A 25,545-nucleotide genomic window follows, 5' to 3' on the forward strand; every position below is an offset into this window, starting at 1 on the left:
AGAGAGGGCTCAAATCAATAAAATAAAAAATGAAACAAGAGACAATACAACTAATACCAAGAAGTACAAAGAATCATAAAAAACTACCATGAACAACTACACACCAACAAATTGGACAAGCTAGAAGAAATGGATAAATTCCTAGAAACATATAACCTTCCAAGACTGAATCATGAAGAAATGAAAAATCTTGTTTTTTATTTCAGACCAATTACTAGTAAGGAGACTGAATCAGTAATCAAATACCTCCCAAAAGGGCTTCCCTGGTAGTGCAGTGGTTAAGAATCCACCTGCCAAAGCAGGGGACACAGGTTCGAGCCCTGGTCCAGGAAGATCCACATGCCGTGAAGCAACTAAGCCCATGGGTCACAACTACTGAGCCTGCACCCTAGAGCTCGTGAGCCACAACTACTGAACCCGCGTGCCACAACTACTGAAGCCCGTGCACCTAGAGCCCATGCTCCACAAGAGAAACCACTGCAATGAGAACCCTACACACCTCAACAAAAAGTAGCTCCCACTCGCCGCAACTAGAGAAAGCCCGTGCACAGCCAAAAATAAATAAATAATTAAAAAAAAATTAACAAAAAAAACCTCCCGAAAAACAAAAGTCCAGGACCAGATGGCTTCACTGATAAATTCTACTAAACATTCAAAGCAAAATTAATACCAATCCTCCTCAAACTTTTCCAGAAAATGGAAGAGTAAGGAAGCTTCTGAACTCATTCCATGTGGCCAGCATCAACCTGATTCCAAAACCAGGCAAAAACCGTATGATCATCTCAATGAATCCAGAAATGGCTTTTGACAAAATTCAACATCCATTTATGTTTTACCATAAATGGATGGGTATGGAGGGAACATACCTCAACATAATAAAGGCCATATATGATAAGCCCACAGCTCACATCATACTCAACAGTGAAAAGCTGAAAGCACTTCCTCTAAGATCAGGAACAAGACAAAGATGTCCACTCTCCCAGTTTTATTCAACATAGTATTGGAAGTCGTAACCACAGCAATCAGACCAAAAAAACGAAATAAGAAGAATACAAATTGGAAAGGAAGAAGGAAAACTGTCACTGTTGGCAGATGACATGATACTATACTTAGAAAATCCTCCTGCAGTATAAAAAAACAAACAAAAAAACAACTACTACTAAACTTTCTTTGGGTTATTTGTATGGAAATATGTTAATATAAATGTTTCAGGCATTACATGAAAAAAAAAAAGAAAGAAACTCCTAAAGACAGCACCAAAATTACTATAGCTCATCAATGAATTTGGTAAAGTCAAAGGGTACAGAATTAATATACAGAAATTTGTTGCATTTCTATACACTAACAACAAACTATAAGAGAGGAATTAAGTATACAATCCCATTTACCATCACATCAAAAAGAATAAAATACCTAGGAATAAATCTAACTAAGGAGGGAAAATACCTGTACATGGAAAACTATAAGACACTGATGAAAGAAACTGGAGACAACACAAACAAACGGAAACAGATACTGTGTTCATAGATAGGACTAACATTGTTAGAATGACCATACTACTCAAGGCAATCTACAGATTCAGTGCAATCCATATCAAAATACTAATGGCATATTTCACAGAACTAGAACAAATAATTCTAAAATTTGTATGGAAACACAAAACACCCCAAATAGTGAAAACAATCTTGAGAAAGAAGAATAGTGCTATAGGTATCATGCGCCCAGACTCCAGACTGTACTACAAAGCTAGCCATCAAAACAGTACGGTACTGGCACAAAAACAGACACATATATCAATAGAACAGAAGAGTGAGCCCAGAAATAAACCCACACACTTATGGTCAATTACGCTACAACAAAGGAGGCAAGAATATACAGTGGAGAAAAGACACACTCTTCAATGAATGGTACTGGGAAAACTGGACAGCTACATGTAAAAGAATGAAATTAGAACATTTTCTCACACCAGTTACAAAAATAAACTCAAACTGGATTAAGGACCTAATGTAAGACCAGAAACCATAAAATTCCTAGAGGAAAACATAGGCAAAATACTCTGACATAAATTGTAGCAATATTTTTTTGGCTCTGTCTCCTCAGGCAAAAGAAAAGCAAAAATAAACAAATGGATCTAATTAATCTTAAAAGCTTCTGCACAGCAAAAGAAACCATAAACACAATGAAAAGATAGCCTACTGATTGGGAGAAAATATTTGCAAATGATACAACCGATAAGAGGTTAATATACAAAAATATATAAACAGTTCATACAACTCAATACAGAAAAAACAAACAACCCAATCAAAAAATGTGTCCTGGTGGCACAGTGGTTGAGAGTCCACCTGCCGATGCAGGAGACACGAGTTCGTGCCCCAGTCCAGGAAGATCCCACATGCCGCGAAGCGGCTGGGCCTGTAAGCCATGGCTGCTGGGCCTGCGCGTCCGGAGCCTGTGCTCTGCAATGGGAGAGGCCACAACAGTGAGAGGCCTGCGTACCGCAAAAAAAAAAAAAAATGGGGAGGAAACCTGAATAGACATTTTTCGAAATAAGACATACAGATGACCAACAGGCATATGAAAATATACTCAATGTTGTTGATCATCAGGGATGCAAATCAAAACCACAATGAGGTATCACCTCACATCTGTCAGAATGACTATATTCAAAACAACCACAAAGAGTAACTGTTGGCAAGGATGTGGAGAAAAAGGGAACCCTCCTACAGTGTTGGTGGTAATGTAAATTGATGCGGCCACTCTAGAAAACAGGATGGAGGTGCCTCAAAAAAGAAACTAAAAATAGAACTATAAGACCTGGCAATTCCACTCCTGGGTATATATCCAAAGAAAATAAAAACACTAATTCGAAAAGATACATGCACCCCAATGTTCACTGCAGCATTATTTACAAGAGCAAAGATGTGGAAGCAACCTAAGTGTCAATCAACAGATGAATGGATAAAGAAGATGTGGTATATATATATATTTAGATATATATGCAATGGAATATTAATTGCCCATAAAAGTATGAAATTTTGCCATTTGCAACACATGGATGGACTTGGGGGGTATTATGCTTAGTGAAATAAGTCAGACAGAGAAAGACAAATACTCTATATGTTATCATTTATATGTGTAGTCTAAAAAATGAAACAAATGGATGAATATAACAACAGAAACAGACTCACAGATATAGAGAACTATTGGTTACTCATGGGGAGAGGGAAGGAGCAAAGTGCAACATAGGAACAGCAGATTAAGAAGTACAAAGGACTATGTATAAAATAAATAAGCTACAAGGCTATACTGCAGAGCACAGGGAATATAGCCAATATTCTATAATAACTTTCAATGGAGTATAACCTATAAAATTTTGAATCACTATATTGTACACCTGAAACTAATATTGTAGATCAACTATACCTCAATAAAAATAAATAATAAATTAAATTAAATTTTTTTTTAAAAAATAAACTTACTTAGAACTCAAAGTCTCCTTTTCCCATAGGCACAAAATCCTCTGAGTGAAACAAAGCAACCACAATCACAAATATGGCTGGTAAGTGCAGACTGGAGGGGAACACCCAAACGCATGACGATTAATGACAATTCCTCAAATACAATTAGGAGCTATCAAGAACCTGCAGAATCCGGTGCCCTGTTGGCATCTCTGGTATGCTAAACCCACAAACCAAAAAACATTTCAACATGCCTCTATTTCAGAAAGAAGATCCTTCTCCACAAAACACTGCATCACCAGACAGCTTCAGAGAAAGGTATGCAGTGAGAGGGAGAGACAGAGAGAGCAGGGGGTGAGAGAGTAAGATGAGGGAAAGCGGGTGGGAGAGAGGGGAAGAGAGAATGGGGGAGCACTTCTAGAATTCACCCGTGCAAGCTGTTGAGATGAAGGAACACGGTTTTGAGGTTCAGCTAGAACTAATTTCTTTAGGTTTTGCAGAAGTTCAACTCTCCAGCACTTCAATTCCAACTCTTAGTATTTCCCCTTAAAAATAACAATGAGAGGGCTTCCCTGGTGGCGCAGTGGTTGAGAGTCCGCCTGCCGATGCAGGGCACGCAGGTTCGTGCCCGGGTCCGGGAGGATCCCACATGCCGCGGAGCGGCTGGGCCCGTGAGCCATGGCCGCTGAGCCTGCGTGTCCGGAGCCTGTGCTCCGCAACGGGAGAGGCCCCAACAGTGAGAGGCCCGCGTACCGCAAAAACAAAAATAAATAAATAACAATGAGAGGGGAAGGGTGGAGAGGCCTTTCCAATTAGATCTATGAAATGAACTAGAACTTATATTTGGAAAGTTTTCTGATAAATGGAAAATGGCTTGGACCTGAGATAACTTACGCACTCTCACGTGTGACATCCATTACAGGAGAAAGACTTCAAATGTGTGGTTGCGGCAATCAAGGCCACAAACAAAAGACATTCAAGAGAACAGCAGTTGAAGCAAAAGGTCTCAGTGATACATACCTTAGTTCCTAAACGGTGACACCCCCAGGAGGTGGTGACCCTCTCCTCGAATGCACTGTCCTCCCAGAGTTTAGAAGGCAGACAGATTCTTACTCTGCCATCACACTCTGAAATCCTTTCCGAAGAACATAGGGTCATTTAAGGGAAGAGTTACAAAGCCTGGGCTCTCCCATTTCTTGAACCGAACTCGGCTTCAGAAGACCACCGCCGCATCCGCAGACAGGAAGCAGGGTCAGGCTCCAAGTGTCTCTGAACAACATCTCTTTCTCCGGTTTAAGCGTCCCAGAAAGGCTACTCCCCTAGCATCTACCCCCTGACTCTCATTAAATACCCTTTTCTCTGGTTGGTGTCGATAAAGAGTTTGATCAGGGAAACCTGATCAAGACTGCAGTTCCCTGCAGAGCTGATGAGCACTTATTCAAAGCACGTGGGGAAGGAACTCTGTGCTCTGCATTCTCAGCTTGGTTAAGAGCCTCACCCAGCAAAATGGGCTTCTTACTTTACGGCCTTGCCTCATTTTTGACCCAAAACTTTTGTTCATATCATTAACTGAACTTGGCTTCAAATCACCTCTTAGTGAAGGCCAGCATTCATTATTACACCTTAATTCTTTTTAATGCACCAAAATAGATGAAATAATTCAAACTGCAAGTACCACGTCAGCCATCTCACCTGTTCCTCGTTGAACAGACAGGTTCACCTGATAACCCTTCTTACTTGGATTTCTCACTCAATTCCCTTTCCCCCAAGAGGTCAACAGGGCAAAAGAAAGATGACCTGATGGACTTGAAGGGGAGTCAGGAAAGGGACATTTTAACACTCAGCTGGGCCAAACTTTCCTGTGGTTGGATTCTCCTAAACAGAAGAAGGGGTGCTTATGTCAATCTCCTTTTGCCCTGGAAAGTCCTCTCAAGTAAATTCAAAATTCTAAGCAACAATCAGAAGACACAGGGCTGAGATCTTCATGCATGAATCTTTCCCTTCCTTCGCCTGCTTTTGCGACTGCACAGCTCAGAACTCGTAGTGAGGTTGCCTCTAAGGCTCCTGGAAAGACTGTGAAGGTGGGAGAGGAGGCCGCAGCTCCGAGACCAGCAGCTGGACAGCCTCCTCTCCCTGGAGTCCTGCTTGGGTTCATCTGACCCTTCCAGCTCTGTGCTCTCTCAGTGCCTCTCCCCACGGGTATGGCTTTCTCTCACTCACACAAAGAACATTGAAACACTTACCTAGAGAAGACCAGGAAGGAGCCTGCCAGATGTCATTCAACTGCCAATAAAGCGCCCCCATGGTGTGCCCTTCTCCATGCACTATCTCGCTGCGACTGCGGCGGTAGAATTCAGTTTCTGTTTTGACACACTGGGCCTGCATCACCTGATTCAGGGGAAAACATTACAACACAGGTGTTTTTCAAATGAACTTATCTGCAAAACAGAAACAGACTCACATATAGAGAACAGACTTGTGGTTGCCAAGGGGCAGGGGGCGGGTTGAACCGGGAGTTTGGGACTAGCAGATGCAAACTACTATATATAGAATAAACAACAAGGCCCTACTGTATAGCACAGGGAACTATATTCTGTGTCCTGTAATAAACCATAATGGAAAATATGAAAAAGAATATATATATATGTATAACTGAATCATGTTGCTGTACACCAGAAACTTACAACATTGTAAATCAACTACACTTCAACCTTAAAAAAACGATTATTCAAAAAAAGCAGCTCAGTCCATTGCAAGATTTAAAAAAAACACAGGTGTTTTTGCTTGAGGTAGGCTGTCTAGATCTGAGAAAATTATAGGCTTGAATAAATTTGGGAATTTCACTACCATTATATATACCATCATTATACTAGATCTGGAACCAACCCCTTAATATGAGAAGCTGTTGTCTATAGCAGCTGGGTTTGGGGAGAAGCTTGGTATTGGGCTTAACAATGGGTAATCAGGTAATCGTGGAAACAGGATGGTGTAAAAGGTTCTTTGCCAACGATAGTGGAGGCAATGATGGAAAACAAAGACTGTGATTCCAGAGCAAATGCTATATGCAGTCAAACACTAAGTTTTGGGCAGTGATGGGTTTTACTAACACTTTCGTGGCTATTAAGAAAATAGTTTATTAGAAAAAAGTTCTATAGAAAAAGAACTATATTATGACTCTGATATTGTCAAATCCCTAACCCCTTTCTTCTAGTCAAGCAATTGTTTTTTATATGATGCCTTTTGATAATGTAAAACTTCTTACGAATGCAATTCCTTCGTTATAGCAGAACAGATGGTAAACTGCAACAAAGAGAAAAGTAAATTTAGTTCTTATTTAAGAGGCATGAAAAAACTTCATGCAAGACCCTTAATTACTTAATTACCAAGAAGAACCTGGAGAGGCAGTCAGAGCTGCAAGGATTCCCCAGTCAGAGGAAGGGACGGCCTTAGAGTAGGGTCTGGATTTTCACAGAGGAGGAAAAAGAGGGATGCATATATGGCCACTAGAAGACCAAGTTCAGATGCCTTCCTAAAACACTAGAAAAACTCCAATGAAGCAAGACCTTTAGATAGAGGAGAGCTCGCTAGTGAGAAAGTCGCAGATGAAGTTACAACTTACATGAGGCACAGCTGTCAAACTCCAGAAGGGCAAAGCGAAAAGAAATCACGGCCGTTCAATAAAAATTTAATAAACACTTACAGTGTGTGTTGCATACTGGTAATGGTAAGCCCCACCCCCAGCAAAAAAGAGACAGCCCACCCTTGTGGAGCATATTGGCTTGTGTAGAAGACAGGCCTTAACCAAAGAATCACACAAATATATGGAAACTTTAAACAGTAATGAGGGCTAAGAAAGAGAGGTGTGTGATGTTAGGAGCCTGGATAGGAGGGGAAATGGGTCTAGCTGAGGAGGGAGATTGGCCTCGAAGTACGGGAAAGAGAAAAAGAGAGAGGGCAGAACGCTGCAGCCAGAGAGGACACATGTGGTGAAAGGAGAATGCACAGCAAAGAACTGAAAGAAGGCCAAGGCAGCCTGAACTCAGAAAGCTGGGAGCAATGGCAGCAAGGCTGGTGGGGATGCAGAGGCCAGACCTGGGAAGGTTTGGGATGTATCCTAAAGGCAACTGGAAGTCACAGGAAGCTTTTAAGCTAAAGGGTGAAGTGACCAGACTTGCATTTGCAACAGGCGCCTCTGACCACTGAAAGGAGTCAGGGGACTAGAGGGCATTCGGGGAGACCATTTAGAAATCTATTATAATCTTCTAGGCAAGAGATGATGTTAGCTGTGAGCAGGTAAAGAAATGCCCTTTCCATTCAGGAACCAGACCACTGGGAGCACAGCCGTGATAACAGGCAGATAACACTCTAAAGAAAGTAAGAATCTCACGAACAGAGTGGCAAGGGTGCCAAGCTCAAAATGACCACAGGATACTCTCTGAATATATTAGTCTAGCACTAAGTCAAGGAGTGAAATACGAAAAATAGGCCTAAGATCTATGATCTTTAACAGTCAAGTTAATCTGCAGTTATGAGATAGGCTGGGACCTGGGACCCCTTACCAGAGTGCTTGCACCTGGACAAACGTCTCCTCAAGCAACAGAACGCAAAGAAACTATACAGGACTAAAACCAACTGCACACACGCACAGTGGGAGCAAATTATGAACAATAAGATACAAAAAGGCCACAAACCAACTGCCATTTCTGAGGTGTCGGAAGCAAAAGCAGGGTACTGTGCGTGATTCCTGCACGCAGCACCACCAAGGGGCACGCAGACCACCTAAACTACACCTCCCAGCCAAGCCAGCAGTCCACCTCCAGCCTCACCCCCTTTAAGGAGCCAGGGAACCAACGGCACCTGTTACTTGTTTTCGCTCCCTCATGCTGCAGCACAAGTCCTGATAAAGTCTTGCCTGAAGTTCTCCTCTGGCCTCTTATCAATTTCTATGGATTAAGAGTCCAAGGACCCGGGTGAGTAACAATTAGACTCAGGATCTCTAATCAAGTTCCTTCTAAAAACACCAATCTCGTCTGAACCAAAGAAAAAAGAGATTTATCAACTTCTAGGCCTGGATACCTAGGCATAGAGAAATCAAGTCCCTTGATTAAGCGTTCACATGTTTGTCGAGTTATTGTGCAAAATCAGTGTTGTGGAGCGATTTCTAGAAAGTTCAGTGAACATAAAGCAGCCAATTGAAATCTTAGTAGAAACAGATCTGAGGGTAGCGCCAATTATCAACGCATGCGCATTAGAGATTTAACCTCACATCAGCATGGGAAGTAACCTTTGTATTTGTTTTTAAAATTTGATAATATCTGAACTTATTTAAATCACCTCAGCCCCCAAATAACGTCCCCACCAACCAAGCTAAAATTGGCCCATGGGCACAAAATCAAGCCAGCCACAGTCCCTACCCTGCAGCACACACACCCGAGGCACTGAACAACAAGTCTCTGTTCTCATCCTGAGATTCCTGAAAACTCGGCTAAGGCTTTATGGACGGTGTGTAAAGGGATCGCAGGAGGAGAAGATGAGGAAGCCCTCATCACACCAATAAGGAACACACGGGGAGAGGTATTCTGATCACCAGACACTCCAGAGGTGCTAGCCCAGCCCTGACAGGCCAAGCACGGGCATCAAATGGCGACCACCATGGACACGCCACTTTGGGTGTCGGCCAACAATTCTGGAACTTCCAGGATCTGAAGTATCTCCAAAGCCTGGGCCATTCCTGATACACCAAGGAAGCCAAAGGACCTGCAATATTCTGCTATTGGTTGGTTCAGCGTGGACCCACGAGTAGAATGGAGGGAGGGGCGTCACTCAAGAAGTTTGGGACTGGAATCCGTTTCCTTGGATCCAGATTTATAAAACAGGGTGAATAGGAGAAAAGTACAAATCGGAATTTTTAGGTGGGGAACAAAACACCAGTGTATACCAGAGTAGGAAATTAAGTCATCTCTTTCAGGCAAAAATAAAAACTTCTAGGACAAAGCCATATCTATTGAAACAGTCATGCTTGTACTCAGTTGGATCTAATCCAAAGGACAACTAGATATTTTACTGATGGGCTTGGTAGAGGTGACCTGCATTTTCTTCACGGTGAATTTAAGCTTCTTTTCAGGGGGAAAACGTCTGATGAGTGGCAAATTTTTTACAACGCTCCAAATTCCTGCCTGATCTTTGTTAACATATACTGTAACTCATATACGTTTATAATTTTGTATTCTGACTTAATTTTCTGTACTCTGACTTAATTTTCACATGTGTACATTTCCATGTGATGCCCTGGCATTTTCTATATATCTCTGTGCTCTAAATGGTTCCACAGTTATACCATAGTTTGATGAATCATTCTCCAATAATTTTTCGGCATTTGAATGGTTTGCAGATTGTTTCTTTAAATACAAGAGCAAAGAACATTTTATGTCCAAATTAATTTCTTTGCCTCTTCTGTTGTCTCTTTTGATAATAATATATGACACATTTTAAAGTCCTTGTTGCATGTTGCTATATTAGGTTCCAGTCAAGAGGCTGCCATAAACTGCTAGCCTCCAGGCAGAACTCAGCCCCACGCAGGTTTCAATTGGCTCACAGAGCGGGTGCTTTTTGTTTCTTCTTGTTGTCGTTTAATGTCTTAAGTCAGGGCCTGTATGCTCCATTTTGCCACAATCCCCAATATTCAGACTCTCATCCATTTAAATTACCTGCCTGATCCCTACAAACATTTGAGTTTTCAGTCCCTGAACTATTTCAACTCTCAGAACTACCTGCAAAAAATATTTAAAATATTTATTTCCGTATATCTATTCTGACAATTTCCCAGCTGTAATTTTTTTTGTTTGTTTGTTTGTGGTACGCGGGCCTCTCACTGCTGTGGCCTCTCCCGTTGCAGAGCACAGGCTCCGGACGCGCAGGCTCAGCGGCCATGGCTCACGGGCCTAGCCGCTCCGCGGCATGTGGGATCCTCCCAGACCGGGGCACGAACCCGCGTCCCCTGCATCAGCAGGTGGATTCTCAAGCACTGCGCCACCAGGGAAGCCCTCCTAGCTGTAATTTGCCTTTTCTGGTTTAATAGGTAAACATTAGCAATCCTTTTAAACTTAAAAAAATTTTAAGGCAAGCAGGACTCCTAAGCCTTGCTAGGAGTGAAAGGAAAAGAGCACTAGGCAAGCTCTAACTAGTAGCCTATCACACCTGAATTTAGTGTGAAAGTGATAACCAAGGCTCTTCAGTGCTCTGGGTTCTGGCACGTGCACCACGCAGTACCCTCCACAGGCAGATGGTGCCACGCCTATAACATGGATCTGGGTTTATCCAAACCAGTGGGTGCTAGTTAGGGCTAATGAATGACACCTCTGTTCATAAAAATACAGAAGCCCACTATCCATCTTAAAGGGAAAATGTACAGTCCTACTTCCCTGGGGAAAAAAAAATCTCTGCAACTGCCTCTTTCCCTTTAAGAACTGTACCTGTATTTATAGATTCATGCATCTTTTCCTAAAGAAAGCAATCTTTATATATGAGAAGGATAAATGCTTAGTCATTTCCTAGGTTACTCAGTCCCACTGTTAGCAGACAAATCTAATTTTAGTTCCAAAATATGCCTGTTTTCAGCAGCTTGCTTGATTACACTTATGAAATCAGTCCCCTTAGAGAAACATGGTATGGGAAAAAGAAATTGGACCAGGAAACCAAGACCTAGGTTCCAATTCTAGCTCTGCCACTGTGATGAAGGTTGCTGTCTACAAAAACCCATTCTCCCCTTCCTCCAGAGTGATAGAGTTGTAGCTGGGCTACATGCTCAGAAGCACACCCTCTACCCTTGGAACTAGGAGAAGCCATGTGATAAGTTCTCCTGATACGATGGTATTTATATACTTTATTTACTTAAAATTATCCTGACAATAAGAACCTTCCAATAAAGCCAGTTTTTAACTCGATATAATTCATACTATACAATTCACTTCTTTACAATTTATAATTCACTGGTTTTTAGTGTAGTCACAGGTTGTGCAACTCTCACCACTACCTCATTCCAGAATGTTTTCATCATCACCCTCTAAAATCTGAACTGGTTCGTCTGTCCCTGCTCATTCTTCTCTCTCCTCTGCTTCTGGAAGCCACTCGTCTACATTGTCTCTACGGGTTTGCCTATTCTGGACATTTCACATAAGTGGAATAATACAATGTATAGCCTTTTGTGACTGGCTTCCTTCAGTTAGACTAAAGTTTTCAAGGTTCACCCATGTTGTATTATGTACCAGTATTTCAAACCTTTTTATTCTGCTGAATACATTTCATTGTATGGATATGCCACATTTTGTTTATCCACTTATTGGCTGATAAACATTTGGATTGTTTTAACTTTGGCTATTATGAACATTTATACACAACTTTTTGTGTGAACATGTTTTCAATTTTCTTGGATATATACCTAAGAGCAGAATTTCTGTGTCCTATGGTAACTGTTTAACTTTTTAAGAAACTGACAAACTTTTCCACAGTAGCTGTACCATTTTACATTCCCACCAGCAACATCTGAGGTTTCTAACTTCTCCACATCCTTACTGTGACGGTTAACTTTATGTGTGAACTTGACTGGGTTAAGGGATGCCTACACTGCTGGTAAACACTATTTCTGGGTGTGTCTGTGGGGATGTTTTTGGTGATTCAATAGACTGAGTAAAGAAGGTCCGTCCTCACCAGTGTGTGAGCATCATCAAGTTGGTTGATGGCCTGAATCAAACAAAAGGGGAGGAAGGGTGAATTCTCTCTCTCTTCTTGAGCTGGGGACACAGCTTCTTTTACCCTCCGACACTGGAGCTCCTGGTTCTTGGGCTCTGGAACTCTGGGACTTACACCAATGGCCCCTCAGTTCTCAGGCCTCAAGACTCAAACTGAATTATACCACCGACTTTCCTGGTTCTCCTTCTTGCAGATGGCAGACTGTAGGATTTCTCGGCCTCTGTAATCATTTCAGCCAATTCCTATAACAACTTTCCTCTTTTATATGTCTACATATATCATATTGGTTCTGCTTCTCTGGAGAATCCTGACCAATACACTTACCAATATTTGTTATTTTCTTTTTTTTTTTTTAATTCTAGATATCCTAGTGGACATGAGTGGTATCTCATGTGGTTTTGATTTGCATTTCCCTAGTGACTAATAATGTGCATCTTTTCATGTACCTATTGGTCATTTTCTTTGGAGAAATGTCTCTTCAAATCTTTTGCCCATTTGTAAATTAGGTTGTCTTCATTATTGAGTTGTAAGAGTTCTTAATATATTCTGGACATTAGATCCTTATTAGACATATGACTCGCAAATTTTTTCTCCCATCCTGTGGGTTATCTTTTCACTTTTGTGCTAGTGTCCTTTGACACACAAAAGTTTTTAATTTTGATGAAGTCCAATTTATTTTTTTCTTCGGTTGCTTCTGCTTTGGTGTCATATCTAAGAAACTGTTACCTAATCAAACTTCACAAAGATTTACACCTATGTTTTCTTCTAAGAGTTTCATACATTTGGATCTTTAATCCATTTTAATTTTTGTATACGGTGTGAGGTAGAGGTCCAAATTCATTCTCCGACATGTGTACATTCAGTTATTCTAACACGATTTGTTCAAAACACTATTCTTTCTCCATTTTATTGTCTTGGCACCCTTGTAGAAAATCAATTGACCATAGATGTATGTGTTTATTTCTGGACTCTCAAGTCTTTTTAATCAATCTGTATGTCTGTCCTTATGCCAGTACCACACTGCCTTGATTACTATAGCTTTGTAGTAAGTTTTAAAAGCAGGAAGTGTTTTAAACTTGTTCTTCTTTTTCAAGATTGTTTTGACTATTCTTAGTGCCTCGCATTTCTATATAAATTTTAGGATCACTTTGCCCATTTCTCCAAAGACGGTAGTAGGAATTTTGATAGGAGCTGTGTTGAATCTGTAGATCAATTTGGGGAGCTCTGCTATCTGCGATCTGACACAATATTAAGTCTTCCAATCCATGAACACAGAATGTCTTTCCATTTCCTTAATTTCCATCAGTAATGTTTTGTAGTTTTCAGTGTGCAAGTCTTATGTCTCTTTAGTTTAAATATGTTCCAAAGTATTGTATACTTTCTGATATTATTGTTCACTTAAGTTCATTTTCAAACTTTTTATTGCTTAAAATACAACTGATATTTGCATATTGATCCTATATCAATAGGACTTTAGCAAAGTTGCTAAATTCTTAGTTCTAATAGGTTTTTAGGTAGATTTTTTATGGTTTTCTATATATAAGATCATTCATCAGCAGATGTCGTTTTACTTCTTTCTTTCCAATCTGGATGCCTTTTATTTCATTTTCTTGCCTAATTGTGCTGACTAGAATCTCCAGTACAATGCTGAATAGAAGTGACAAGAGCAGGCATCCTTGTCTTGTTCCTGATCTTAGGGGGAAAGCTCTCTTTCTTTCACTATTAAATATGATATTAGCTATGGGTTCTTCACAGATGCTCTTTTTCAGGTCAAGGAAGCTCCTTTCTATTCCTAGTTTGTTGAATTTTCTCATCATGAAAGGGTGTTGGATTTGGGCTAGTGATTTTTCTTCATCTATTGAGATTATCATGTAGTTGTTTTTCCTTTATTCTATTAATATGGTGTATTACATTGATTGACATTCATATGTTGAACCAGCCCTGCATTCCTGAGATAAATCCCACTTGACTGTGATATATAAACCTTTTTATATGCTGCTGGATTTGGATTATTATTTCACTGAAGACTTCCTTCCTTCCTATTATTTCACTGAAGACTTCCTTCTATATTCATAAGGGATATTGGTCTGTAGTGTACTTTTCTTGATATGTCTTTGTCCAGTTTTAGTATCAGGATAACAATGCCTTCACAGAATGAGTTAGGAAGTGATTTTGCCTCTTCTATTTTTTTGAAGAGTTTGTGAAGGGTTGTGTTAATTCTTCCTTAAATGTTTTGTGGAATTCACTAGTGAAGCCATCTTTGAGGGAAGTTTTTGAATTACTAACTCAATCTCTTTAGTTGTTAAAGGCCTATTCATATTGTCTATTTCTTCTTGAGTCAGGTTTCATAGTTTGTGTCTTTCTAGGAATTTGTTCATTTCATTTAGGATATATCACTTGTCACAGAATTGTTTACAGTATTCCCTTATCACCCTTTTTATTTCTGTAAGGTCAATAGTAATGTTCCCTCTTTCATTCCTGATTTAGTAAATTGAGTCTCCTCTCTTATTTTCTTGGCCAAGCTAGCTAAAGGTTTTTCAATTTTGTTGATCTTTTCAAAGAATTAACTTTTGGCTTTGTTCATATTCTCTATTGTGCCAAATTTCTGAAGTCTTCTTTACTTAACAGTTAAAAATGGATGTTATAATTCAACCAACCACCTCGGTAGTTATAGAATTTCCCTTATCTCAATTGCGAAGAGATTTAATATTATAGTTTTAAAAGCAGAAACCTGCTCCGTTCATTGCCCTGAGAACTTGGGAAAAATACTTAACCTTTCTGAGCCTCTGTTTCCTCATGTCTAAAATGGAAACAGTAACAGAGATGTCTAGAGATGTTAGATTACATGAGAAGGTATACAAGGCACCTTCCTGCCCCAGGGCCGGGTGTCTGAGTAGACATGCAAAGAATGCTGATTTTCTGCTTGACTGTTAAATTACGTGATGCATATAAACATGATACACTAGTGTATAATATACGATGTTACTAATCTTACCTTCATTCCCCTCCTTTACCCATACTACCCCCAACTTACAAGCTCAGCATGGCCTGGATCCCCATCACATCTCAGTGCTGTTTACCAAACAAGACACTGTTCCAGGGTAGCAGGTGTCATCAACACCTGAGCCTACAGCATAGCCTGCTTTTTTTTTTCTTAGTTCTTATGATCAAGTAACTTGCAACATGGGTAGATAAAATGGATCCCTAAAGACTCTGAGTCTCTCAAGGACATACCAAACTTCTAGCCCTCATTACATGCTCAACAAATATGTGAAGAATAAATGAAAGCACTAGAGGGGGCTATAAGCTAAGGGGTTAGTAACGACTGTCCGTAGCCCAGCTTCCTCTCTAGGACGCTGGCAACAGATTTGTTAGTGTAGACAGTCCTCAAACTAAGCAGCGAGGTCTTTGTGACACAGCTGAAGAGACTGTGCCTACAGACCTACTAGAGAATGGACTTGAGGATATGGGGAGGGGGAAGGGTAAGCTGTGACAAAGCGAGAGAGAGGATATACACTACCAAACGTAAGGTAGATAGCTAGTGGGAAGCAGCCTCATAGCACAGGGAGATCAGCTTGGTGCTTTGTGACCACCTGGAGGGGTGGGATAGGGAGGGTGGGAGGGAGGGAGACGCAAGAGGGAAGAGATATGGGAACATATGTATATGTATAACTGATTCACTTTGTTATAAAGCAGAAACTAACACACCGTTGTAAAGCAATTATACTCCAATAAAGAAGTAAAAAAAAAAGAGTGTGCCTAGGTATGTAGGTTATTTGGAATACAATACAACAGGTTAAAGTAGGAGAATGAAAGGTGGGGCAAGATTATTTTGGAATATTAGAAGAATTAAAGAGGTAAGAGCCTAAGTGATACCTTTGTGGTTGTAAGATAAAGAGAAGCTAGGGAAGGATCTAAATGTAAAGAAACTTACTGCACAGCTTTCTCTGCCAAGATTTTTCTGAAAGTTGCACACAAAATAAACTGCTTAACAGAATGTCTTAGAAAGTGGCACACAGGCAAGTTCTTCAGAACAGTATGACAGATTATGAGAACAAGATCAGGGAACAGAGAAAATGGACCAAAGAAAGGTTTTACTTCTTATACACAGGTGAAAGATGATTGTTCTAATATCAAAGTAGTAAGGGGAAAAAAACTTGTTACCCTAACATTTCCTGTCTGTACTCAGTCAGGAAAGTCCAACACGGAAAACAAACAACAAAAGAAATCATAATTCTGATTTCTTTCATCTCAGATCCCATCTAGTATATCAAGAAGTCCCAAGGTAGAATCAACAAGGACAAGTCCAATTCCCAGCCAATGCCTGATAGGACGCTCATGCTTAAAGGATCAGACAAAAGCCATCACCAACAAAAACCGCCAATAAATAATCCCACTTCTACACCAGCTCCTGACTGTGTACCTCTGATGCTCATGAGTTCAGAAAGAACAATTATTTCTGTTAGTTCTTTGAATGCGGTTTGGGGAAGTAGAATAAAGTAACGGTAGGGCTTCCCTGGTGGCGCAGTGGTTGAGAGTCCGCCTGCCGATGCAGGGAACGCCGGTTCGTGCCCCGATCCGGGAAGATCCCACATGCCGCGGAGCGGCTGGGCCCGTGAGCTATGGCCTCTGAGCCTGCGCGTCCGGAGCCTGTGTTCCGCAACGGGAGAGGCCACAACAGTGAGAGGCCCGCGTACCGCAAAAAAAAAAAAAAAAAAAGTAACGGTAATAAAACGAACAGCCGGGAGGAGAAAAGCCAGCATGAAAAACAACAGCTGAAAAGGTTCACACATGCACACGTGTGTGCAAATAAGGATCATCCAATTTCATGTATCAAAACTGAGACACTTTTATAGAATATTGGCTACAAAAAACTAATAAGGATGAACTGCAACACTTTAAAAGGAACAGATATCAACAGAATCCTTAAACTTGTATTCTATGAGGTAAGTTTATAAATTACATATTACATAGGAAAAACTTCCTGAATTGATAATATTATAGTTGAAAATTTTAAATTCTCATCAGTTTATCACCTTCCAAAAAGAGTCTTTTGGCTGACAGTTTTCTGTTTCAACTTCCATCCAGGGTTTTGTGTTTTCATACAGGAGAAAACTGATGAGAGTGAGCGTGAGTTTGTATAAAAACTGGTACATTCTCAGATGCTAAGATGCAAAAATTAAAATGTGATGTTTAACACATTACTGCAGATCATATGATTGGGAATAGGCTCTTACCTTCTCTCTCAGAACTTGAAACAAGTTTAGCAAAAATATCACACAAATAAGCAGTGGTTCTCAAATAGTCTTAATGTGTGTGTATTCACAGGTTCATGAAATATAATAAAAATATAAAAATAATTTTATATTAATTTCATTTAACTTTAATGAATTTTCCCCAACTCTAATATTAAAAACATTAAAAGAACTTAAATTTTAATGGCAAAAGTTACTGGTTTCCCTATCTATTAAAAATTTTTGTTTTATTTTTACATATCTAGCATTTACAACTAAAGTACATTTTTATAAGAACTGGCATCTTGATGTATATGGGTCTGAAATGATACTTCATCTTTGATTTTTAATTTGAATTAATAAGACCATGATAGATTTTTTTTTTTAATTTTACTTTTAACCCATTTTAGTGTGCTATTATATCTGTTCTAGTACTCTGAGTCACTTTGGTTTTAAAAACTACCTATTTATTTATGGTACCATGTCAAGAATTTCTTAATGTTAAAAAATACTGTATGTATGTGACGACGTAACAAACCAGAACAGTTCCTAGATCGGGGAGGGTTCGGATTAGCGTTTACTAAGAGGGCAAGAAGAACTGAACTTTGTACTTCAAAAGGAGATTTTGGTTTAATGAGGTGCTGGTCATATAAGTTGTTTATTTTTATTTCATCAAAGCCTGGCAGGTGTTTGCATTCCAATTTACCTTACAGGGAAGCTTCTTTTCTAAACATTAGTTTTTAAAATGGGTGATGAATTAATTCCACAGGAAATGACATTATAAACATTAGTTTTCCTCTGAGATAAAATAATACAAGCCAAACTTTCTGAAGTTAAGGGTGATGCATAATATTACAATTTGTTGTATGTTGTGTTTGTAAAGGTTCCCTAAAGTATTAAAATTCAGGCAATTTGTGTAAATTGCAAAAGCAGAAACTGTGATGTTTGCTTAGTAGTATGTTGTGTTAGAATTCTTTTTTGAGGTGTATGTTATACACATAGCAAACTATTATTCAGACTTGCTCATCCTGTATTTTTTAAATAGGAGATACAGCATCCCAAGTCATTTTTAGTTCAGTTAGCCTACAAAGACTTCATCTCTCTCCCCAAATTCTCTCTTCCAAGCCTTCTTTGTCATCTACGTGCAGTTAAGGTGGAAATGTTTACAGACTTTAGTTTGTAAACTAAAAGTGAACTTAATTTCCATTGTGCCCTTACATCCACCATTGGCAGTAGCCAAAGCTAGCTTTATAGTCTAACAGGAGAGACCATGTTCTGCCATGATGAACCGTGGTGCTGCCAGTGGAGTTTTTTCCCCTTTTGATGGTTTTGCTTAAGCTACTAAATGGATATACACAAGCAGTTGAGTTTACACTAAAACTATGAAATGGTATTTCCCGTCTATGTCCGTGCCTCTTCAAACTTGGATGTGTGGGTTTTTTTAATGATTTTTCACTTCCTTGTCAACCTCTTATAGTGTTCTAATGATGAGAGGGATTCAAATAAAACTAAATACCTTTGAATATCCCTTCCCCTCTCACACACTGAAGGCTGTGGAGGAACTAGACTATTTCCTGTTGCCAAGACATGCTTAGACACCAGTTTTCTTTACTCGGAGGCATGCTACCCCCGGCCTCACCCACACCACCTAATTTAAGAGGGTCCCGACCTCAACCTCTACTGAGACGTAAAGGTAAACTCTCCTCCCTCCAGGTTTTTTGAGCAGTTTTTTGGCATTTCACCAGTAGCCCTCATTTTTACAGGTGCTGTTGTAAACTTCTTAAGGACAGGGATGACGTCTTGGTGATTTTGTGCTTCCACCTCAACCCTGGCAGCTAGCCCACTGTCTGGAACAAATCAGGTGTTTAATGTCTGTCAAACTAAATGGAATAAAGGGTTTCTACTAGCAACAGCATTTCTCATGCCTCAGTTGTGTAAGCTGGTTGTTTGTGTTTGGTTTCCTCTGCAAATATGTATGTTTATCACCCACCCAATAATTTAAATTATTTTTTTAAGTTTTGTTTTCTTTCCTTCAGATACTACCCCATGGCCAATTAGCTCTAGAAAATGTAGTTGCCACCAATGAAAAATTATTTTTTCAAGTTTTGTTTTCCATCCTTCAGATACTACCCCATGGCCAATTAGCTCTAGAAAATGTAGTTGCCGCCAATGAAATGATTATCCCAAACTCTGCCCCTGGTTATACTTCGCCAAACTGAAATTTGAATTTTCTCAATAAATTGGTCATGTCTGAAAAAAAATATAAATTGTAAACATTAAGATAAAAATATTATCCAAGATTCAGGTCAATATTTTCTTTAAAAGTTAAACATAAATTTATCATATAGCTCAGCAATTTCACTCATATATTTCTACTCAAGAGGAATGAAAATATAGGTACAAAGATGTGTATGCAAATATTCATAGCAGTGTTATTCATAATAGTCAAAAATTGGAAATAATCCAAATGTCCAACTGATGAATAGATAAGTAAAACATAATATATCCACACAACAGAATATTACTTAGCAAGAAAGAGAAATGAAGCACAGATATATGGCTATAACATGGAAGAACTTCAAAATCATTATGCTTGGTGAAAGAAGCCACATGCCAAAGATCACATATTATATGATTCCAGTTATATGAAATGTTGGAGACAAGTAAAATCTATAGAAACAGAAAGCAAATTAATGTTTGCCTGGGACTGAAAGTGAGAAAGGAGAGTGATTACAGATGGGCAAGAGGGGGGACTTCCCTGGTGGCGCAGTGGTTAAGAATCCGCCTGCCAATGCAGGGGACACAGGCTCGAACCCTGGTCCGGGAAGATCCCACATGCCGCAGAGAAACTAAGCCCGTGTGCCACAACTACTGAGCCTGTGCACCACAACTACAGATCCTGTGTGCCACAACTAATAAAGCCCATCTGCCTAGAGCCCGTGCTCCGCAACAAGAGAAGCCACCGCAATGAGAAGCCTGTGCACTGCAATGAAGAGTAGCCCCTGCTCGCCGCAACTAGAGAAAGCCCATGCGCAGCAACGAAGACCCAATGCAGCCAAAAATTTAAACATTAATAAATAAATAAATAAATTTATTTTTAAAAAATGGGCAAGAGGGATCTTTTTGGAGTGTCAGAAATGTTCGAAAGTTGTATTATGGTGATGGTTGCATGACTCAATAAATATACTAAAAATCACTTGATTGTACACTTAAAACAAGTGAATTTTATGGCATGTCAATTATATCTCAGTAGAGCTGCTTAAAAATAATCTACTAAGGTACACAATATGAACAGATCTTAAGTATACAACTCAGTGAATTTTAACATATGTATACACCCATGTAACCAGTACCCAGATCAAGATACAAAACTTTTTTAGCAGGCCAGAGTTTCCTTGTACCCTTTCCTAATCAGAATGCACCATCTTCCTCCACAAGAGTGGTTACCATTAACTTGTTCTATATCATCTGGATTCATTTTGTCTATAGTGAAACTACAATGTTTCTTTTGCTCAACCTAATGTCTACAATATTCATCAAGGCTGAAGCTGATAGCAGTAGTTCATTCTTTTTTATTGTTGTGGAGTATTCCATTGTATAAATATTCCACAATTTGTTTGTAAATTCTTCTGTTAAAGAACATTTAGGTTGTTTCCAGTTTGGGGCTATTATGAGTAAAGCTGCAATGAACATTATTTTAGATGTCTGTTGGCAGACGTATGCACTCCTTTTTCTTGGGTACCTAGCTAAGAGTAGAAATGCTGATTCATGAAGAAAGCAAATGTTTAACTTGGGTAGAAACTGCCATAAGATTTTCCAAACTGTTTAAACAAATTTCCACTCCTACTAACAATGTCTAAAAGTCCCAGCTGTCCCACCTCCTCACCAATAGTTGGTACTGTCAATCTTTCTAATTTTAGCCATTCTGCTAAAATTACATTGTGTACATAGTGTGTAGGAGTATCCTGGCATGGCTAATTTGCATTTCCTGGATTAAGAATGAAATTGAGCATATTTGCATATACTTCCTGACCATCTGGTTATCTTCTCTGATGAAGTGCCTGCTCAAGGTTTTTGTCCATTTTTTTAACAGGTTATCTGTCTTTTTTCTTATTGCTTTATAGAAGTTCTTTATTCTAAATACAAATCTTTTGTCAGACATATGTACTACAAATATTGTTCCCCAATCTGTGACTTGCATTTTCTCTCTCTTAATGGTGCCTTTGATATACGAAAGTCCATAATTTTAATGAAGTCCAATTTATCATTATTTTCTTTCATAGTCTGTATTTTTTATGTTCTGTTTAAGAAATCGTCTGTGTATGCCAAGGTCATGAAGCTATTCTCCTATGTTTTCTCCTAGAAACTTTACTGTATTACCTTTCCCAATTGAGTGTGTGATCACTAATCAAATTAATTTTTGTGTATGGAGTCACAGTTCATTTATTTCCCATAAAGATACCCACTTGATACAGTACTGTTTATTGATAAGACTATCTTTTCCCACAGGATTGCAGTGGCATTGTGACCATAAATCAGGTGACTATATCATACATGAGTCTGTTTCTGGACTCTATTGTGTTCCATTGTCCCATTTTTTCCTTGGCAAATGCTACTGACTTAATTACTGAACCTTGATAGTAATCTTGAGCTAGGGAAGATTTTAATGCACAATTTGTTGTAGAACTTTGTGAGCTGTTCTTGTAAGAGAGACAAATGCCAAAAATTAACTATTTCAAGTCCTATATGTCATCAAATACCCATTCTGAAGCAGATAATTTTTTTTAATCAGCAAAATGAAAACCTGAATATTTTTCACCACAAAAGGCTTATAAAACCTACAGGATCTCTTTATGTTAACTGCAGGTAGCTGTTGAAGCCCAGAATAAAAATGGCTTACCTGAGTAAGATAAATAGTGTCTTTGAACTTGCGTAATTGATCTGCACTTTGGGGGAGTTTGAAATGAAGCTCAGCCTGGTGAAGCATTTTATAGTTACCATCTGTGAAATGTTGTCTATGATGTGCAAATTTGCTTTCATAAGACCAGTCCTCTTTAGATGAAACCTTTCAAGTAAAGAATAAGAGGTTCAGATTGGGAAGTTAGGAGTGAAACTACTTTTCTCCATACTCCTGACAAACTTGAAAAGTACTACACACTGGAAAAGAGCTCGAGGTTTGTTGTGACTCTAATTTCACACATGTTTTTGCCATCATACTTGTTATTAGTGAAAGACTAGCCTTATTCAAACCTAGAAAGTTACATTTTGGTTTTGCCATCAAAAGTCTTGTCTCATCAAAACATTTTTCTTGGGGCTTCCCTGGTGGCGCAGTGGTTAAGAATCCACCTGCCAATGCAGGGCACACAGGTTCGAGCCCTGGTCCAGGAAGATCCCACATGCTGTGGAACAACTAAGCCCATGCACCACAACTACTGAGCCTGCGCTCTAGAGCCTGCGAGCCACAACTATTGAAGCCCACGTGCCTAGAGCCTGTGCTCCGCAACAAGAGACGCCACCGCAATGGGAAGCCCGCGCACCGAAATGAAGAGGAATCCCCCCTCACCGCAACTAGAGAAAGCCCGTGCACAGTGAGGATCCAACGCGGCCAAATATAAATAAATAATTTTTTAAAAAAAAAACATTTTTCTTGTTTTTTTAAATATTTGTTATGTGCATTTTAAAAGGTCATTTTATCGAAGTAAATAAACTGTCAAAACTGAATAATGAACTGAAATCAACATTCTTTTAAAACTGTCAGTTCTTTAACAGTAATAAAATATCACTAGTAAAATGGTAAAGGCTTAGCACTTGCTCATTTGCTTCTCAGTGATTACTAAATATATTTGATATATACACATGTGTAATTTTGATATAGTTGAAGATACAAACCAAACAATGATACTTCTTTCCCCTAATAATAACTCTTTTTTTTTTTTTAACTTACAGAATCTTTCTTTTCCTTTGAGAAGCTATCATCAGGTCAAGTAAAAAATAAAAACAAAAATAAATAAATAAATAAAAACAAATACCACACAGGTTAGTAGTGTACCTTCTACAGGAGAAAAAAAAAAAGCAATAATTCTGGCTTCTAGGCCCTATGATTTAATGAACTGTTAGCATTTGACAAAGATATAAGACAATTGCTGGCTACATCTGAAAATATCAGAGTTTTAAGCCAAGTTACACAGACACTTTGAAAAAACATATTCCACTCCACCCTCAAAAAACCATGAAAATTAGGAAGCTTAATAATCCCTGTTCATAAAATATGACTTAGAATTCTCAGTAATCATGCAATGCACAGACCAATCACCTTAAAAGGAAAAAAGTTATTCTTTAGGAATTGATTTATACCAAAATATAAGCAACATACATTAGCCATATTTAATGTGGTAGTTTTTCCAAATTGTATTTAGTTTTCGAAAATGTTACCACCAGACAGTTTCGAGAACACCAATTACTTCTATTATTTATTTGAAACAGAGGTATAGTATTTACAGTCATCTTGTACACATTTGAGATGCGCAAACCTTTAGCAATAGTCTTCCCTTCTTTCTACGCTTCTTCCTTTTCAAAATCTGAAACACATCTCCTGGCCAGTCAGCCCTGTGGCTGCTAATAATTTGAATGTATCCCATAATCATAAACCTGATCTGTTATGTGGGAAGCTTTCTACCTTCTGATAGCTATGTTTTGAAATTCTTGTAAATTTCAGCTATAACAATGTTACCAGAGGAATTAGAAAGTGTCAGATAATGGGGCTTCCCTGGTGGCGCAGTGGTTGAGAGTCCGCCTGCCGATGCAGGGGACATGGGTTCATGCCCCCGGTCCAGGAAGATCCCACATGCTGCGGAGCGCCTAGGCCTGTGAGCCATGGCTGCTGAGCCTGCGCGTCCAGAGCCTATTGCTCCGCAACGGGAGAGGCCACAACAGTGAGAGGCCCAGGTACGGCGACAAAAAAAAAAAAAAAAAAAAAGAAAGTGTCAGATAAGGCTCTAATTGCTTTAAGAATATTAACTCATTTAATCATCATAACAACCCCATGAGTGGGTACTATTATCACCCTATTTTACAGATGAGAAAACCAGGCACAGAAAGGTTAAGTAATTTACCCAAGATCCAAAGCTAATTAGTGCAGTCTAGCTTCGTATAAACCATGTGACTAGCATTGCCTATATTAATAGTAACAATAGCTTACATTTTATGGACTCATCACTATGTGTCAAGAACTGTGCTAAGTGTTTCAACATATTAATTAACTTAATGTTTACACACCATCACATGCACACATGCATACCTGCATGTGCACACACGTACACAAACACTCCTTGAAGTATCTACTACTATTAACCCCAATTTACAGATGAGAACACTGAAATTCAAAAAGAATGAATAATCTTTTCAAGGCAGTATAGCTAGAGTGTGGAAGTTCTAGTATTCAAATCCTGATCTGTTCATTCCAAAACCCAATCTTTCTATTGCTGTATATTGATGATCACCTGTTGAAAATATGATTATTTTACGAAGAAGTAATGTATCCCAACCAGAGAAGACATTTTAATATATTTGCTGAATGCATGAAAAAAAAAATGAAGATTTTACGTAAAGGTTTTCTTTTCCCAACACCTACTCAAATTCTCCACTAAGCAATGTAGTTCGAAAAGAGGCAACAATCAAATCAAGGGTTCATAATAAACAGGACTTATCTTTATCTTTCCCTATTTTAAAATATAGTGTTTAGTATCTTTGAATGTCATCAGGCAGTTCACAAAAACATGGGAATTCCATTATTTTTGAGAGGTGAATAGAAATGCTTATAGATTTTTTTTAAAAAGGTTTAGCAATTCCTAACACTCATCTTCTTGAAATGTAGTGAAAAGAAAATAGATCAATTCTGGAGTCAGACAATAAGCCTGAATACAGATATGCTACTTACAATCTAGGGACATTGACAGAACTCTCACTATATATATATCAATATATATTGATTTCCCTCTGGGCCTCAGGGCTGGATTATTATTAAATGATGTACCTGGTACAGAAATCTGCTCAGTAAATATTTTTGCTTCTTTCATTCCTTCTTTTCCATTCTCAGCACTTGTTCC

The 25,545-nt window shown here is 39.0% G+C and overlaps 1 protein-coding gene across 6 annotated transcripts in view; it reads right to left on the reverse strand.

Annotated features, from left to right (window-relative positions):
• MANBA (mannosidase beta) overlaps window positions 1–25,545 on the reverse strand; it is a 158,022-nt gene that overhangs the window by 47,202 nt on the left and 85,275 nt on the right. For 5 of the 6 annotated variants that reach the window (XM_060012056.1, XM_060012057.1, XM_060012058.1 and 2 more), the window contains 2 exons: window positions 22,341–22,505; window positions 5,702–5,846 (listed from right to left, as the gene is read on the reverse strand). In XM_060012056.1, coding sequence (XP_059868039.1) covers window positions 5,702–5,846; window positions 22,341–22,505 — 310 coding nt within the window. The remainder of the gene's footprint in view (window positions 1–5,701; window positions 5,847–22,340; window positions 22,506–25,545) is intronic. The other variant, XM_060012061.1, reaches the window with a different exon arrangement.

The sequence above is a fragment of the Delphinus delphis genome, chromosome 5, assembly GCF_949987515.2.
Source record: "Delphinus delphis chromosome 5, mDelDel1.2, whole genome shotgun sequence".
NCBI classification, from domain to species: Eukaryota; Metazoa; Chordata; class Mammalia; order Artiodactyla; family Delphinidae; genus Delphinus; species Delphinus delphis.